Source organism: Neohortaea acidophila, assembly GCF_010093505.1.
Source record: "Neohortaea acidophila strain CBS 113389 unplaced genomic scaffold BDY17scaffold_5, whole genome shotgun sequence".
Classification (NCBI taxonomy): Eukaryota; Fungi; Ascomycota; class Dothideomycetes; order Mycosphaerellales; family Teratosphaeriaceae; genus Neohortaea; species Neohortaea acidophila.
Genome location: NW_022985514.1, coordinates 874,761 through 891,182, shown reverse-complemented (window position 1 = coordinate 891,182; position 16,422 = coordinate 874,761). Strand labels below are relative to the sequence as shown.

Sequence of the window (16,422 nt, the reverse complement as noted above, 5' to 3'; positions counted from 1 at the left end):
AGACCAGGCAAGCAAGGTCTAGGAAGGAGCTGGCATCCGCGCTCCCTTGCTCACTGCCATAAACTACTTGTAAGAGCGAAAAGACCTCTTCTGGATTGAAGTCTTGCATTCTTTTGAGCAAGTGCTATCTATCTAAGCATATTCTCATCAAAACAAAGCCCACCTGGCGAGCCCGAAAGCGACAGACTCTCATCCCCCATCTAATCTCTCGAGCAAAACTCGCAGCTCGTTGTATACCGACATCCGCCTAACAACATAAGCAAGACAGAAACGCCCCCAGCCCTTTGCGCGCACTAAGCGATTGGTATCATTCGGTTCCCTTCCCTTCCCGTGTTCGACCCGACCCCGAAAACGCCTCCAGCTACAACAAACACAAAATCAAGCAAATAAAACAAGGCACACCCACTAAAAGCAGTTCGCATCCAGCCACGTCCGCTTCGATCGAACCACCAGGCCTTCCTAGACCTGTGCCGTCGCGAACACGGCCGAAAGACTCTTCCGCCGCAGCGCCTTCACGTAATTCGACGGACCCGACTCCTCTTCCTGTTGCTGCTCGGCGCGGAAAGTGCGAGGCGGACTGCTGCTCGGCGGGAAGTAGTAGCCTACGTCCCAGTCGTAATTGGGAGAATCGTAGGGACACGGCGGGAGGGTGAGAGGGGGTTCGCGCTCGCTTGCGCCGCGCGGGATCATCTTTGGCCGATAGGTCGTGGCGGCGAAGTTGGCGGTGCAGAGGGGTGGTTCAGGGGTGCTGCGGGGTTCGTGGCGGTAGTGGAGGTAATCTTCCTGCGTGTAAGCGCTGGAGGCGGAGTTGGAGTGGCTGGAGGAGGAGGAGTTGTTGCGGCGCGGGCTGCTGAAGTTGATGAAGTTGAAGGTGGAGGGGAGCTTGCGAACTCTGCGTTTGCCATTGTGCTCCGGGGTCAACGGCGGTGACGCGGGGAGTGGCCAGTCGGACCGGGAGGGGTCTTGTTGTCGAACAGATTCGGCTCGGGGGGAGAAATCGGCTCGCTGAGCCGCGAGCGGCGTCTGGCGTTGCTTGGGCAGCGTCGGCAGGTAGGTGGGCACGGCGTCTGGACGAGCAAGTGCCGGGGTGCGGATTGGCCTCGACTCGGCAAAGTGGAAGGCATCGGCGTCAAAGGATGGAGGCGTGTGCGGCCTCTCGTGCCAACCCAGTCTCGCGCGCTGGTGGGTCTTGCTGCTGCCAAAGATGACGGCCGGGTTTTCCTGGGCGAAGATCGGACTGACTTCGGCGGATGACACCTCTACGGATCGCGGGACGACGACCACTCTCGGCTTGCCGGCAGAGACGAAATGAACAGTTTGCGCTCGCGAGCAAAGCTGCTGCGCCAGGCTGGCGTGGTCCGAGAGCGACTCCACATCTTCGTCTTCGTCGTCAAAGTCCTCGGCCGATTCAAAGTCGCTGCCATCGAAGAGAAAATCGGAATCATCCTGACCGTTAGGAGAAGCAGCCTCTTCTTCCGAAGCGTAGTCTTGGGGAAAGACGAAGCTGTCGTTGAGCTCCCGATGCGCGTGTTTGCCCGCGGCTTGTTCCGGGTAGTGGGAGTCTTTGTGGGGATACGACTCGTCGGTGATGAAAGATGGGAAGGCCTCTTCGGTCGGAGTGGTCAGCGCATGGAAGTCGCCGGCCATGCTGTGGGTGGGGTTGATGAGGAAAGCATCGACGTCGCGCATCGTCAAAAAGTCGGCCATGTTGCTTGCGCTCGGCTTGCTGCGGGCGCAGCGTGGGCGACAGTTGCGCGGGCGATAGTAGGACAAGAGTGGAGGAGGGATGGTGAGGGGGGGACGAGGAAGAAGAGTAAGAGGGAAGTCGCGGAAGTGGAAGGCTGAGGGACGGAAGGTCGCGCAACGGACGTAAGCTTATCGTAAGCGGCGGGCATGCGACTTTTTCTCGCGCAGTTGGAGTACGACGGTACCTGACAGATCGGCAGGGTTCTCGTTGCAGTGCGTCGCAATGGCGGAGGGATTAGGTTTGCGCGTGCAGCGGGTGGAGGACTTGGCTTTGCGGTGTGGCAGACGAGGTTAAACGGTTGTCGTTCGCTGGACGAACGACGGGCTGAAACAATGGTTCCGCCGGTGCTCGCCCACACATTCAGATGGAGCGTGTGGGGTGGAAGTGGTGATGGTGATGATGGACCCGAGTCCAGGCCAGACGAGGCAAAGCGTTTGTTGTTGTTGCATTCAAGGCATGGCCAGGGTGGTAGCACATCTGCAGCAACAAGCGCGTGGGGAATGGCGGACAGATTGTCCGCGTGGTTGGCTGCGTGTAGACGCTTGTGTCACGGGGTGGTGATCAGCGCTGGGGTGTTGCATCCGGCCGAGTGGTGGACAGGCACGTCGACCGAGTGAACGCGGCGATTCGTGCAGCGGACAGGGTCGGCATCTGGAGGAGACATCCACTTGGCCCACTCGTCGGCGCCGTTGCACTCGGGGTGCAGACAGAGTGTAGCGCTAGCCCTGCTTGGGTCAAGTGGGCAAAGTCAAACTGCCAGCGGCTCGAGGTGGATGTGGGGCCAAACGGTCCGGGCGGCGCTTGGCGTCAACGTAAACGGGCAGGTTCAGCCCAACCACGTGAAGGGCGGAAGCCTATCCTTGCCAGTTGTCGGCAGGAAATGCCCAGGGAATGCCCAGGGAATGCCTGCAATAATGCCGGTCTACTATGCGCTCTTGTTGCCTTCTCGCATCTCAACGATCAGGCAAGAGACAGCCACGTTGCTGCCATCTGGATCGGCCATGCGATCAATCTCTTTGTCCTCCCCGATAGCGCGTCAGATGGATACGTGGTGGCTTGCGTGATTAGTGAATCTGCCGTGCGACCACGCTCCAGCCAACCGCCATCACGATGCGAAAAAGGCCCGGTGCACCACAGCTACAGTACGCGCCGCCTCACCCGGATCCAGCGAACGTCGGCCCCGCGGGTGAATAGTCGCGAGCAAGCGGAGCGATGGACGAATACAGCACGGTGGGTGGGCCTCGGAAGACCAATTGACTTTCTCTCTCCTCCGGAACCACTTTTCCCTGCTTCGTCTAACAATCGAGGGTCCATTGGACGGCGATTGTGTGCGGCGAGTGTGGATGGTGTAATTGATTCCCGCGCTACTCGAGTGCAACCGAGTGCCATCACCACCTGCCACGCGTGACAGCCATGACAATCTCCGCGTGAAACATCGACAACACGCATGCATGCACGACGTGTGTGACATGGCAACTGCCGCTCCAGGCCCCATCGATTCCGCAGTGTAGTGCAGTGTAGTGCGGCGGGTAGGAGAATTCTGCAAGCCACCACAACACAAGGCCGCCGCGCTTCCACGGTACAGCTGCACAATGTTTTCACCGTTACCAAACTTGCTCCCGCCCGCGAAAGCTTGCTTGAAGAGGCCAATCGGGCTCGCGGCAGCATCCAGTCTTTCGTTCAATGCTTTTCTTCCGATGCGTGATGCTAGTGAACGCCACGCCGTCGGCAGATAGATCTCGTGAGGCGCATCCCAGGCACCATCACCGTGTAGCCCATCTAGCCCTTCTTGCACCAGGCAAAGCTTGTCAAGTTCGCAATGCATCCATTCATCGCACGTATTCGAGATGGCCAAGGCCAGACTGGTCGTTTGTTCGTCCACACCTCGGTAAGGAGGCCTCGACTGCCGAACCTATCGCTACCGCGCCGCTTCTCCCTACCGACCCTGCTCGCCTGCCTTCACACCTCTCGCCTCGTCTCTACCCTCCGACATAAAACGGTAAGATCAGCCGGCCAACACCTCGCCTCTGCCTCTTCCCCTTCCACCACCATTTCCCCGACCTCGCGTGCTTCCCCGCTCTCCGCCCCTGCCCCTACCGCGTCCCCTCGCCGCGTCCAATCCAGCCGGTGGCGGGACATTGGTGTAGTTCTGCTTGCGGAAGTGTGGGTTATGCGCCACCACTCCATCCGTAGGATCGGCATTGTCCACCACAGTGAAGCCTTGGGGATTTGCGCGACCGCCTCGGGAGCCACTCCCACGCCATCCATTTGCTCCTCCGCGTGCTGTGCCGTTCGGGGTTTGCGTGTGATAGGGGATGTTTTGTTGGAATGTCCCGTTCGTTGTCCCCTGTCCGCGAGGGTTGTAGCCTCCCCTTGGGGCGCCGCCGTTGGGGCCACCGGCCACCGCGCCTCTCCAGCCGCCTCGTAGTGCAGCCGGTGCAGACGCTTCTCGCAACTGCGGCCCACCGGGCATGCCGTAGCTACTCGCCGTATTGGCCCCGCTGGCCCTCAACGGTGTGTAGTTGGACTGCGGTGCTCTGGCCTTGGCTGCCTCAGACAGCGCAAGAACCTGCCTGTCACTCAGATTCAGCACGGCATTGCTAGGGACCGTGCTTCCTCGGAACGGCGAGCAGCGGTCGCTGAGAGTGCTCCCAGACATGAAAGTCGAGTCGAAGACGACATCCAATAGCGTCTGGCGCGTTGTCCTCGTCATTCCGATGACAGTCCCACGCATGGCAATCGGCACCTTTCCACTATCCAGGACGTAAGCCACGCGGTCGCCGATACGGAATCTCTGATTCCCCGTCCTCTGCTCCGCATCTGAAGGCTTCAGCAACGCCATTCGCGGCACGCTTCCAATCTTCTTGCCCTGCATTTGGACTCCGCTTTGATTGTTCTGATCGGCAGCCTGCTCAATCAACTTGACCGTATCGCCGTCGAGCTGCTCCGCCTCCAGTGGCACGCGCTCGAGACCTTTCGTTTCCACAGTCTTGAGCCAGCTGCCAATCTCCTTCATCTTTGCCTTGGCCTCTTGGGGGTCTGGGTAGAACGCAGTGTCCTCCCATCCGTCACCGGTAGGGTTGGCTTCGATCCGCGCGATGAATTCGGGGAAACGTCTCATGTACTCCGCAAGCAGCCCGATGGCCTTCTGCGAATACTCCCACCCCGTCGCTCCTTTCCGACTGTAGCCCAAGACTTTCTGCTTTCGGGCTTCGAATTTGAGGTTCAGGCCCAAGTTCAGCCGCAATCCGGAAGAACTGACGTTGAACGCACTCGTAAGCTTCGAAAGGACGAGCGGGTGCAGATGGAGCATCTTCGCGACCTGGAACGAGGGAATGTAGGGGAACTGATTCTCCGCCGCTCGCGCAATGCTGTGTCCGAACTCGGGCTCCTTGCCCATGAGTACCGAGACCCAGACCTCCGCTCGCTCGCCTTGATGGCCTGTGACCTCCAAGGGACGCCCGTAGGCCATGTCGCCGAGGAAGAACGCCTTCGTACCAATGGGGAAGTCTTCCGCGATTGGCAAAGCTGCCTTCTCCAGGAAGCGCTGATCTTCGCTGATAACGTGATCAACGACTGTTTGCGTGGCGTAGTCTGGCTCCATTCCAGGTATGGGTGCGTATTCCTTGATCATCGCGCCTTGCTCGGTCTTTCTCAAGCCCACCAGCATTTCAACCTGTACCAGGCTTTCCACGCCCCCTATGATCATGCCCAAGCGCTTGGAATAGACATTCTCAATCCGGCTGGCCTTCTTACGCCAATCCGAAACGCCTTGCGGGGGATGTGGCAGCTGGATCACATTGGTCCCTTCAGCCGGTAGATTCAGATCTCCCAGGTGGTACGAGAACATCTCGTCGCTGACACTGGTCACCTTCCCTTCTTGCAGAGATGGGTATCCAACGTGCACCGCCTTGCCCAGTCTTGCTTTCGCAAGAGCAATTCCGCCCTTCTCATCCCCGTCCGTAAGGGTTACGACCATGGTCTCATTGCGGCTGTCTTGTTGGAAGACGCTTACGCCATGGAAGCCCAGCTGTCCGGTAAAGGGAAGCGAGTGCAAGGTCGGGAAGCCGGCCAGTGCGGCTTCGCGCAGTTTGACGCCCTCCACGAGTCCGACATACACGTCTAGGCCTTCCATCGTCGGGAGTTCGAAAATGTTTTCCACACAATGGCAATTCTCCAGGTCGGGGAAGATGCCGGGCAAGCTCGAGGGGTAGGTGTAGCTTGTCTGGCCGTCGTATGTGAACTTCATCGTGACGCCAAACGAATTTCGTTGCTGCTCGTCGGGTGTCAACATCGCGTCTTTGGGCTTCATGGCCTCGAGCAGCCGCTTCTCATTGATGAATGGAATCTTGACAATGGCCTCCCAGTCTTGTTTTTTGCCGTTCATATCCAGCTCAAAGTCTCGCGGGTAAAAGTCGATGACTGGGCTGTCGGGGCTCGTCATCAGGTCCCAGTATACCGGCGGGACAATCTTCTTGCTGCGATCCGGAAGAACACCCATCAGCTGCTGGAACGGTCGGAACGGTTGGCCGAGCTCGAAGTGCATGTTTGCGCCCAGGCCTTTCTTCACATCGCTGATCATGGGGGCATAGTGGTATTGGTAGTACCATGGCCAGCTTGCAACGCCGCGGTAGTAGTAGAAGAGCACCCACTGCAGGCCTTGAACGTAGTTCTCGGTGAGATTGCGCAATTCTCCCTCATTCTCGAGACCCCATTCGAACTTCTCGGTGTAATGTTTATTCTTCCAGCCCTGGAATCTCTGTTCGTATTTCTGCTGCGCTTTGTCTCGTGCGTCTTCGGCGCTCACTTCCTCAATCTTCGCGCGATCGTATCGCTTGAAAACGCGGAGGAGAGCGTTTTGAGCTTCTTCGTCATCGTCGTCTTCCTCACCGTCCATTTCTGGTCGTTGCGGGAACGAAAGCTGCAGGTGTCTGTTACCGTCATCATCGGCAACATTGTTGCAGCCCATATGCAAGCTGGTGGCCAGATCTGTCACAAATGTCCGGTCGGCCGCCTTCAGAGTCGTCGGCAGATCGAGAGGAGCGTGCTCATTGCTCAAGGTCGTCGCGCCGGTGTTGACGTAGCTCTTGATCTGCTGGTATAACTTGCTCTGTGCGGTGGTCATCACGACTTGACCTCCTTTCCTCTTCACCTTCTCCATCACATCTTCCTTCACGAAACTCTTGTCCTTGAGCCAATTTGCGTCCTGGTTTTCGTGTTCGAAGAAGCGGTATTCAACATCACTCAGAGCGTCCAGAAGCAGCTCCAAACGCTTCAGGTTAATGACACCGCCTTCATTGATGTATCCTCCCGCTTTGGGCAAGACTTGCTTGTACACGCCAAACATCAGCGCCAAAGCGCCTTCGTTGATGTGGAGATGAGGTAAGTTTGGCAAAAAGTCGTTTCCGACAAAGAATGCCATGAGGATGAAGTCGTCGATGATGCGTTCCATGTCGAACTGCACGCCCGCACCAAGGACATTCGGCTCTTTCAACTCCTGGAATTCCAGCTCGAGATATTCGCGCACGATGCACAGGTGCATGAGGTAGAAGTTCTGATACTCGAGGTCTTGGTTCTTTGATTTGCCCTGGCGGCCGAAAGTGACTTCTTCTCGCAACAGACAGAAATGAGGGTCATGACTGAGAAGCCCCAGCATGATCAGATCGGCATCCAATCCATACAGACAGTGTCGCACATTTGGGTCGTAGTTTGGCTGGCTCTTTGCTTGGCGGATGTACTCCATGATCTTGTGCTCTCCTTCTCCTGGCACCTCGTGTCCGGAAAGCACGACCTCACATCCTTGCCAGTCGATATCTTCGCTCACTTTCTTCGCGATGAAATATTTCAGTTGTTGGGTCAGTCTTGCCATGAACTCTGTGCCCGGTGTGATGCAATTCGAATCGAATGGATCCTCTTTTGGCAGTTCGGTTCCTTCCTTTATGGCTTTGGCTCTAGTCTCTTCTGCGTCCCTGGCAGTCCTGAATCGTCGAGATCTTTGCTGGTTCATCTTCGCCCTCGGCGCGACTCCATCGATGGCCATGAAGAACAGCTTTTGCGGCTTGATCTTACCGAACAAGTGCTCGATGTAGTTGAAGATCTTGATGAACATCTCGTCCTCGGTGACATGCTTGGTGACCGCGACATCGGAGTCTTTGTGGGTGCAGTTGTGGATGATGCCGTTCATGTCGAGGTAGAGGCAGTCGAACTCGGGGATGCGATTCTCGGCGATGAGCTGTGAGATAGCCGGGTATCGCTCACTGAGCCAACGGAAGAATTTGGGAACACCTTTGCGAAGTCATTACTAGTGATACTCGGTGAAGCTGTGGAGGCTTGCTTACCCATGACGGCTGCTGTGTTTCAAGATCAGCCGGGGTCGGCAACAGGGGGAGTGAGGGCAGGAGAGAAGAGAGAATGGGGTAGAAGGGGGAGAGAAGAAGAAGAATGCGGTGGCTTTCGCGACACGGAGTCCTTGGAAGAAGAGAAACAGGCTGGAGCGGGAGGCGATGAGTGATGTGTTGTCGAATTCGGCGGGTGCTCCCGGCGGGCGGGAATGCTTAGTCACTCCAGAACCTTAACTGCCGCACTTCACGCGAGTCGCGTTCGCGATGCCAATTCATGCAGTTCGTGCTTGAGACAGACGTCCTCAGCGTTTCTGTCTTCATTCCTCCTCTTCGCATTCAACCAGTCCACCCCGTCTGCTCACCATGGAAGACACCGGTAAGACCATCCCCATCTGCCTCGCCCACTTCACCGCATATCCCCACGCCGCCTGCTCAAGAGCCTCTGCGGGCAACATCTCCCTCGCTAACACTCCTCTGCCTGCAACAGACATGTCGAACGCGGACCAGGAGATCCTGGCAAACAAGATGATCAACGAGGAGTACAAGATATGGAAGAAGAACGCCGTGTTTCTCTACGACATCATGTACAGGTGAGTCTGCCATCGCACTGCAAAGCTCCCGCGGCAACCACCACTGACTTTCTTCCAGTCGCGCGTTGGAATGGCCCACGCTCACCACACAGTGGCTGCCTGATGTCCAAGAGGTGCCTGGTAAGGCCTTCCGCACCCATCGTCTACTCCTCGGCACCCACACCTCCGGTGCATCCACCGATTATCTCCAAATTGCGCACGTGAACCTCCCCAACCCTCCCGCCGCCAGCCTCGCAGACTACAATCCTGCCACGGAAGAACTGGGCGGTCATGGCGCAGCCAAAGAGCCCATCAACTTCAGCATCGTACAAAAAATCATCCACCCCGGCGAAGTGAACAAGGCGCGGTATCAACCACAGAACCCTAACATCATCGCTACATGGGCAGCGGATAGGAACGTGTACATTTGGGATCGGTCAAAACATCAGTCCGTTCCAAAGGACACTTCCACTCCTCAGGCGACTCTGAAGGGTCACAAAGGGGAGGGCTTCGCGCTCGAGTGGAACCCCTTCACCGAAGGCCAACTCCTCTCTGGCTCCGAAGATCAGACGGTCCGCTTGTGGGATCTTCAGCGCGACTTTGACCTCAACAACAAGACCATCTCACCTGCGCGCACATTCACCCACCACTCTGCGACTGTCAACGACGTGCAATTCCATCCCGCACATGGCAAGAACCTCTTCGGTTCGGTATCAGACGACCTCACCATGCAGCTCATGGATCTCCGTCGGAGCAACAATTCTCAACCCGCCATCATCTTCAAGAATGCACACCAAGACGCCATCAATACTCTTGCCTTCCACCCCACCCTCGACAAACTCTTCGCCACCGGTTCCGCAGACAAAACCATCGGCGTCTTCGACCTACGCTTCCCCGACCACGGCAAGATCCACAGTCTCGAGGGCCACAAGGACGTCATCAGCAGCGTCTCCTGGCACCCATCCGACTCCTCCATCCTCGCGTCCAGCTCCGAAGACCGCAGAATCATCTTCTGGGATCTATCAAAGGCAGGCGCCGAGCAGACGCCGGAAGACGCTGAGGATGGCCCACCGGAGATGCTCTTCATGCACGGCGGACACACGAACCGAGTCAGCGATTTCACGTGGAACAAGAACGACCCCTGGGTCATGTGCTCTGCGGGAGAGGATAACCTGATCCAAATTTGGCGGGCTAGTCGACATCTTGTGGAGCGCGCGCCGGCGAATGTGACGAGGAGGGAAGTCAGTGAGTCTTAGCGAGGACACATGAAAGCCCATGGTTTCATCAAACAGGAACAGGAACCGGAGCAGGAGCCTCACATCAAGTTGGAGCCGAGAGACGACTGAGACTTATCGATTCACGGAGCCGTGAGGTGTCTGCTATTTGACGATATGGCTATGGATGTTTCCTTCGCACGCGCACCTTAGCTACCTGTGCTCAGCCCAATTCAGGGCAGCGTAGAGCACACACTTGAAATGAAAAGAAGAGACAAAATCAGACTTCACCAGACCGCACTCACTACGACGCAAGCACTTTCGCCGTAATCGCCGTGCCCCAAGCTTGCAGCAGTTCCATTTCGTCGGAGTTCGGTTCGATTTTCTCCTCAACAATGAGCGTGGTAGTGCCGTCCGATCGTCGAATCGTCCATTTCCCATAGTCCTTCCACGAGCGCGCCCCATCCATACTGTCAAGCTTGACATCTCCCACTGGCTCGCCTGGCGCAAAGTATTTCCATCCCTTGAGCGCTTTGGGCTCGTATGACCCTCGCGGCGGGCTGGTGGCAGATTTCACCAGTCCAGGACCATGTTCGGCAATGCGATAGTGGACGGAAGGATGCATGAATTCGTGGGTTTCGGTGAGCCTTCGATCGGTGGACTTCCCAGTGGCGGGATTGGTGGCGTAGTAGTCGCCTGGCGTGCGAACTTGCCTTCCCAGGATGTCGTTCAGTAGGCCAGTGTCGTCTTGCACGATCGCGCCCATTGCCCACGTTGCCACCGGGAGGTCGTTCTCTTTATAGTAGTCGACGTTCTGAATTCGCTGTCCGAGGATATAGTCTGGTTTGAAGGACAGATGCTTAGAGAGCTGGCTGATCATCCAGGCCAACGTGATGCTGGAGATGGAGGTGTCGGGGGTCCCGCCGCCGATGTTGACGTGCACGCCTGGAAACCAGCATTGTTTGAGCTCCTTGAGACGTGAAGGGCTCCCGGGTTTTGGCGACTCCCACAGAGTGGGCGCGTAGGGCTTGCGCTCTTCGTCGAGAGCAAGCGCTTGGTCTTTGGAAGCCGATGTCAACTGGTGATATAGCAGGGGGAGAATAGATTAGACATACAGGCGTACTCGACATTGTTGGGCACTTTCGTATTAATGAAGGAGTACTGCTTGTGGGCAGGATTGTAGAGAGTGATGCCAAAGACCTTGATCAGTGGCACGCCGAGCACACCGACGGTGTCCCAGACAGTGGTTGACTTCACCGGAATCGAAGGCCTCGTCAAGCCGGCCTAGAGACACACAGTTCAGTCATTGACCGCAATCCACAATTGTCCCCTTCACATACCTCGACCAATTTCGGAACGTAAGTGGGATCGCTGAACCTCGGTCGTGTCTTGGGCCACGCCGGAGTGCCGTACTGTGGCTTGTAGTTGGGATTCTCCTGGTTTTGCCAGTCAGTGTAGATGTCGTAGAAGCTGTTGAGACCTTTGTCGGTCAACAGGCCGACATCCCCGATCAACCCTCCGACACTCCGAGCCGTGAAGGCGCCGCGGGAAAATCCAACTAGAGTGATCTCGTCGCCATCCTCGTAGTTCTAAACCGTCATCAGAAACATGCATGGCGGTTGGGGAGGTAGACACGAACGCTGCAGAGGAAGGCGTAGGCCTCTCGAATGTTTTCAGAAATGCCATCGCCCAGGTAGCCGCCGAAGAAGAAAGAGTACCAGTCATTGGCAGTGCCCACACCAGCTTGGTAGTAGACGATTTGCTCAATGCCGTCTTCGGAGCGTGTGTGGAGGGCGCGACAGATGCGCGTGACGTTTGAGGGTGTGGCCAAGTAGCCGCCTGTCTTCCACGGGAGCCAGGAGCTTCTGTAGAAGCCATTGTCGCTGTCCTAGAGACGGTCAGGAGACTGCAAGCGCGCAGATTGAGCTTGCTTAGGTGCTGACCAGCCAAGTGCCGTCACACGCTACGATCAATCGCTTCATCTTGTGGTCCCGGAGTCGTTGATGCGAGAAACGGTAGATGGGAAGAGGAAGAAAAGAGAGGCAAAGACAGGAATGAAGCAGAAATGGTTATGCGCACGTCCGCTCACCGTTGTGCAGGAGGCCGCTCTTCATGCATGTTCTAGATTGGGAGCGGCTTGTGCGCCTTGCATGCACGTTTGCGTTTGATCAGGCGATGTGACGAGATCATGCGCTGGTCAAGTGAGTGACAGCTGATGTGGCGTGGGCGTTATTGAATGTCAAGCTGGCCACTCTCCAACATTGTGTAGGACTAGGACCACGCAATGCAGAGGGTTGGAGGGTGAGGTAGTCATGTGAGAGTCATGGGAAGGCGAGGTTGTTGGCTGCGACTTTTGTCCACGCCGTCATCCATTTTGACCAGCAGCCAACGGACTTCTTATGGTGAAGGCATATGTGCAAGGGATTGATCGCTGCATTGATCTTTCACCAAGACGACTATACCTCCTCGATGTCTACGGCGGCGAAGCTGACTCTGGCCTCCACCACGGCTGCTGCGCTAGGCGTCGTAGTCTTTGTCCACTACCAACAGAGGGCCGACCAAGCCGTACGTTGATGGGATTGCAGTGCATATTGCAGAACATCACTCACTGACCATCGCTCCAGGCTATGCATCAAGGCGTCGTCCGCGACATGGAGCAGCAGCGGCTCAAGAGAGAACGACAAGTCGACTTTGAAATGCAGAGGCAGCTGGAGGAAGAGTACAGGAAGGTGCAAAATGTCAGCGATGGGAGATGAGTTGCGGATATGTCGCGAAGGAAGGAATAACTCTGGCATTGTTAATGCCATCGGCAACTTGGAAGCCACATGAGACGCTCCTGCACCAGCGTGCGGCTGCGTGTGCGTGTGGCAGCGACTTGGGACGGTCATGAGGATATTCGCCAATGAGGAAGCCGCTGGTTGTCATCAATGGCGACTGGTTTCGCTCCACCACGGGAGGCACTTTTTCGACCGCAACCAACTCATAAACATCGCTTCGCCTTTTCCTTGGTCCTCATCTTGCAAATCAAAGATCTTTGCAAACCTCACAGCGCGAATCGGCGAGATGGATGCCCTCGACATTCTAGAAGCTATGGCGGCTAACGCGAATTACGACGCTGAGACCGACGACGCCGAGACTATGGAGAAGTGGCAAAGGCTGTTCGGCTACAGCGCCGAAGAGGCGAGAATGAAGATTGACGAACAACGAGACGACCTCACCTCTATGGTTTCCGCAGCGCTGTGGGATGCTGTCAGAGAGCAGCAAGAAGCCCTCGGCCATGACCGCGAGACCTATTCTCACTGGCTTCGAATCCCCCGCACAGCCTCCTCTCAACACATCACAAGCGGTACCACCGCCAACGTCGGCGCGGAGAACGGGCAATCCGGCCAAGAATATCTATTGCGCTTGGATGGTCCGATCTCGTGCGCACACCAAGTTGCCGAGATCACCGGACTCACCGCCGCTCCCAAACTTTTCGAAGGAGCATCGGAGAGAGATGGGACGGCTGCCAGCTTCTGTAAGGTGGATGCCGCGACGAAGCAATCCATTCTCACCTGGACCCGCGAACATCACCCAACCTTCCGGCCAATGTTCGTCATGCGCTCTCTCGCCCGCAAAGAGTTCGACATAACATCGATCTCGCCGACGCTGGGACAAGACGCCACGCTTCCGCAATATCGATTCACCACAGTTGAGACCTCACCCCGACCTGCGCAGGCAGAGTACCCGGTCTGGTACTTCTTCTATGGCACGCTGGCCAGCCAGCAAACCCTTCACTCCCTTCTGCAACACTTGGACGGCGACGATTATGACCTTGCAAACTACGAGCTTCGGCCCGCGCGAGTGGCTGGAGCAAAGCTTACAATATGGGGAAACAAGTACAAAGCGCTGGTTGATGGGAATGAGGAGGACGTGGTTGAAGGGTGGGCTTTCTTGGTGAAGTCGGAGCTGCACGAAGAAGCCCTCCGATCTTATGAGACGAGTGCTTACGAAGTCGTGCGATGTCGGATTATATGCGGTGCTGGGTGCGATGGTGAGGTGTTGCTTGGCTGCACTTTCCGACTTGCGAAGCGATAGCATTCGAAGAGGAAGACCTGTACGCAACAAACGAAGAAACGACTTCTCCCAGGCGTGTTATCGGCAATGCATCACTTTTCCATCACGGATCCATTCACGCTGAATTGATAATGCACCGACGTGCGGAATAATTTGGCACAATCGCGTCATGTCGTCCGGTTGATTTGATTCGCCGTGCGCGCTGCACCCCAGTCGATCAGCGCTCTTGACTGCGACCTCAGCCCATAGCCGCGGCCTTGCCCAATGTTACTCCGCGCTGGTGGCTAACAGAGATCGTCGGTCAGCACGTGGAGGTACATAAGAACATGGCGGATCCCCTCGACCTCATCGGTCCAGGCGAGTCCTCGAGCATATCGTCTGGCGCTGCAGTCCAACCATGGCGAACGAGAAGATTGAGGTGGAGACCAGTGAGGCCATCCACCATGCGCCAGACAATGTTGCTTCCGCCCACAAGATTGCCATCTCGCAGGCGCAGGCCGCGACGGATAAGGAACACAGGATGACTCTGTTGGAGGGCATTCGCACCTATCCCAAAGGTATGTCCCACGCCTTCGACGCGAGTACAGGATGAGCTGACTCGTCGACAGCAATCGCCTGGTCGATGATCATTTCGCTCTGCATCGTGATGGAAGCGTTCGATGTTTGTCTTTTACCCAACTTCTGTAAGGACGAACTTGTCTCTGCCATCAAGTGACATTCTGTGATTGACCCATCTCAGACGCTCTGCCACAATTCCAGCACACGTTCGGCACGCTGCATCCCGATGGAAAGACACAGATCTCGGCGAAGTGGCAGGCCGGCCTGTCCAACGGACAATCATGCGGACAGATCATCGGCCTGGTCATCAACGGATTTGTCACCGAGCGATTCGGATACCGCTGGACTGTCATCGTTTGCATGGCTCTGGTGGCTGCATGGACTTCTCTTTACTTTACCGCCACCTCCCTGACTCAACTGCTTGTGGGATATATATTGAGTGGAATTCCATTTGGAATATTTCAAACGCTCGTCATATCCTACGCATCCGAGGTGTGCCCGATCGCTTTGCGAGGATATCTGACCACCTGGGTGAACGCCTGCTGGGGAATCGGCCAGCTACTTGGCGTGGGGAGTGTGAAAGGCGCGAGCCACTGGAACGACCACCGTGCCTTTCGAGTGCCATATTCCCTGCAATGGATCTGGCCGCTCCCACTCTCGATAGCCGTCTTCCTCGCCCCCGAGAGCCCGTGGTGGCTAGTGCGCAAGGGCCGGATCGAGGATGCGAAGAAGTCGCTACGTCGCTTGACTTCGCTCAAGCGCGATACAAATTTCGACCCGGATGAGACTGTTGCTATGATTGCTCATACCACTGCTCTCGAGCAGCAAATCACCGCTGGCGCCACGTACGCTGATTGCTTCCGGGTGAGTGCTGAAGCCACGCTGTACATTGAGTCGATGGGAATCGCGCTGACCTCCTCTTCTTCACCTCCTGCAGGGCACAAATCTGCGCCGTACAGAAATCGTGGCAATGACATGGGCAATTCAAAATCTCTGCGGGAATTCTTTCGCCGGTACGTAGCAATCCCTTCAGTTCTTGATGTGTCTGACCACAACTAACCTTCACCTCCCAGGCTACGCCGCCTACTTCCTCGAACAAGCCGGCCTCTCCTCCAGCAAAGCCCTCGACTTCGTCCTTGGCAAATCCGCCATCAATGTCGTCGGCGTCTTCGGCGCCTGGTTCCTCATAAGTCTCGGCTTCGGGCGGCGATCCCTCTACCTCTACGGCCTGTGCGGGCTCTTCTGCATTCTCATGATTCTCGGCTTTCTCGGTCTCGCACCCGATCGTAGCGCCGCTGCTCTGACGACGGGCGTCATCATGCTGCTGTGGGCTTGCTGTTACCAGCTTACGGTGGGCACGGTGTGCTACTCGCTTGTAGGGGAGTTGTCGACGCGGAGGCTGCAGATCAAGACGGTGGCGCTGGGGCGGGCGATGTACATTGTCGTCGCGATTGTTTGCAACGTATTGACGCCGTACATGTTGAATCCAACGGAATGTGAGTTTCCCTTGACACGGGTAGTTGCATCGACACCCTGCTGACCTTGCGAAAGGGAATTGGGGGAACTTTGCCGGCTTCTTCTGGGCCGGCGCTGCTTTCTTCTCCGTCATCTATGCGTACTTCAGAATCCCCGAGGTTCGTATCTCGTCTCCAGAGAAGATGTGCCGATGTATAACTGACTCTCCTCACAAGCCCGCCGGCCGGACATACGCCGAGTTGGACATCTTGTTCGAGCGCAAGATTAGTGCGAGGAAGTTCAGGCAAACAGAAGTGGACGCGTTCGAGGAGACAGTTGAAGGTGGAGCAATCGAGGATTACCAGCAGAACATTGCTGTGGAAAGAGGCGAGAAGATATAGAGAGACGGAGACTCAAGAGTCGTCTATCGCGGCGACAGCCGGACCGCCCTCTCTTACTCTTCAAGTATTGCTAGAGCAAGT

The 16,422-nt window shown here is 56.6% G+C and overlaps 7 protein-coding genes across 7 annotated transcripts; 4 read left to right on the top strand and 3 right to left on the bottom strand.

Moving 5' to 3' along the window:
- Window positions 1-459: 459 nt before the first annotated feature.
- BDY17DRAFT_324044 (uncharacterized protein) lies at window positions 460-1,707 on the bottom strand (the record flags this gene model as incomplete). The annotated part of the gene is made up of 1 exon (XM_033737122.1): window positions 460-1,707. The coding sequence occupies one exon, from the start codon at window positions 1,705-1,707 to the stop codon at window positions 460-462; it is 1,248 nt and encodes a 415-aa protein (XP_033589864.1).
- A 2,045-nt stretch (window positions 1,708-3,752) lies between these two features.
- Window positions 3,753-8,089, bottom strand: BDY17DRAFT_316745 (XRN 5'-3' exonuclease N-terminus-domain-containing protein; the record flags this gene model as incomplete). Its single annotated transcript, XM_033736030.1, has 2 exons — window positions 3,753-8,032; window positions 8,086-8,089. The coding sequence occupies 2 exons, from the start codon at window positions 8,087-8,089 to the stop codon at window positions 3,753-3,755; spliced, it is 4,284 nt and encodes a 1,427-aa protein (XP_033589863.1).
- A 488-nt stretch (window positions 8,090-8,577) lies between these two features.
- BDY17DRAFT_250805 (nucleosome remodeling complex, CAF-I subunit) lies at window positions 8,578-9,913 on the top strand (the record flags this gene model as incomplete). The annotated part of the gene is made up of 2 exons (XM_033731106.1): window positions 8,578-8,678; window positions 8,737-9,913. 2 exons carry the CDS (start codon window positions 8,578-8,580, stop codon window positions 9,911-9,913), a joined length of 1,278 nt encoding a protein of 425 aa, XP_033589862.1.
- A 131-nt stretch (window positions 9,914-10,044) lies between these two features.
- On the bottom strand, window positions 10,045-12,175 carry BDY17DRAFT_144752 (uncharacterized protein). The gene is made up of 5 exons (XM_033729553.1): window positions 11,815-12,175; window positions 11,511-11,759; window positions 11,212-11,460; window positions 10,987-11,155; window positions 10,045-10,930 (listed from the first exon to the last, which is right to left on the bottom strand). The coding sequence occupies exons 1-5, from the start codon at window positions 11,851-11,853 to the stop codon at window positions 10,176-10,178; spliced, it is 1,461 nt and encodes a 486-aa protein (XP_033589861.1). The 5' UTR covers window positions 11,854-12,175; the 3' UTR covers window positions 10,045-10,175.
- Window positions 12,176-12,340: 165 nt separating this feature from the next.
- Window positions 12,341-12,627, top strand: BDY17DRAFT_250058 (uncharacterized protein; the record flags this gene model as incomplete). The annotated part of the gene is made up of 2 exons (XM_033731030.1): window positions 12,341-12,436; window positions 12,496-12,627. 2 exons carry the CDS (start codon window positions 12,341-12,343, stop codon window positions 12,625-12,627), a joined length of 228 nt encoding a protein of 75 aa, XP_033589860.1.
- Window positions 12,628-12,934: 307 nt separating this feature from the next.
- Window positions 12,935-13,948, top strand: BDY17DRAFT_310330 (uncharacterized protein; the record flags this gene model as incomplete). Its single annotated transcript, XM_033735423.1, has 1 exon — window positions 12,935-13,948. One exon carries the CDS (start codon window positions 12,935-12,937, stop codon window positions 13,946-13,948), a length of 1,014 nt encoding a protein of 337 aa, XP_033589859.1.
- Window positions 13,949-14,136: 188 nt separating this feature from the next.
- BDY17DRAFT_144699 (general substrate transporter) lies at window positions 14,137-16,422 on the top strand. The gene is made up of 7 exons (XM_033729551.1): window positions 14,137-14,484; window positions 14,536-14,610; window positions 14,667-15,349; window positions 15,423-15,498; window positions 15,559-15,981; window positions 16,037-16,119; window positions 16,177-16,422. Exons 1-7 carry the CDS (start codon window positions 14,325-14,327, stop codon window positions 16,339-16,341), a joined length of 1,665 nt encoding a protein of 554 aa, XP_033589858.1. The 5' UTR covers window positions 14,137-14,324; the 3' UTR covers window positions 16,342-16,422.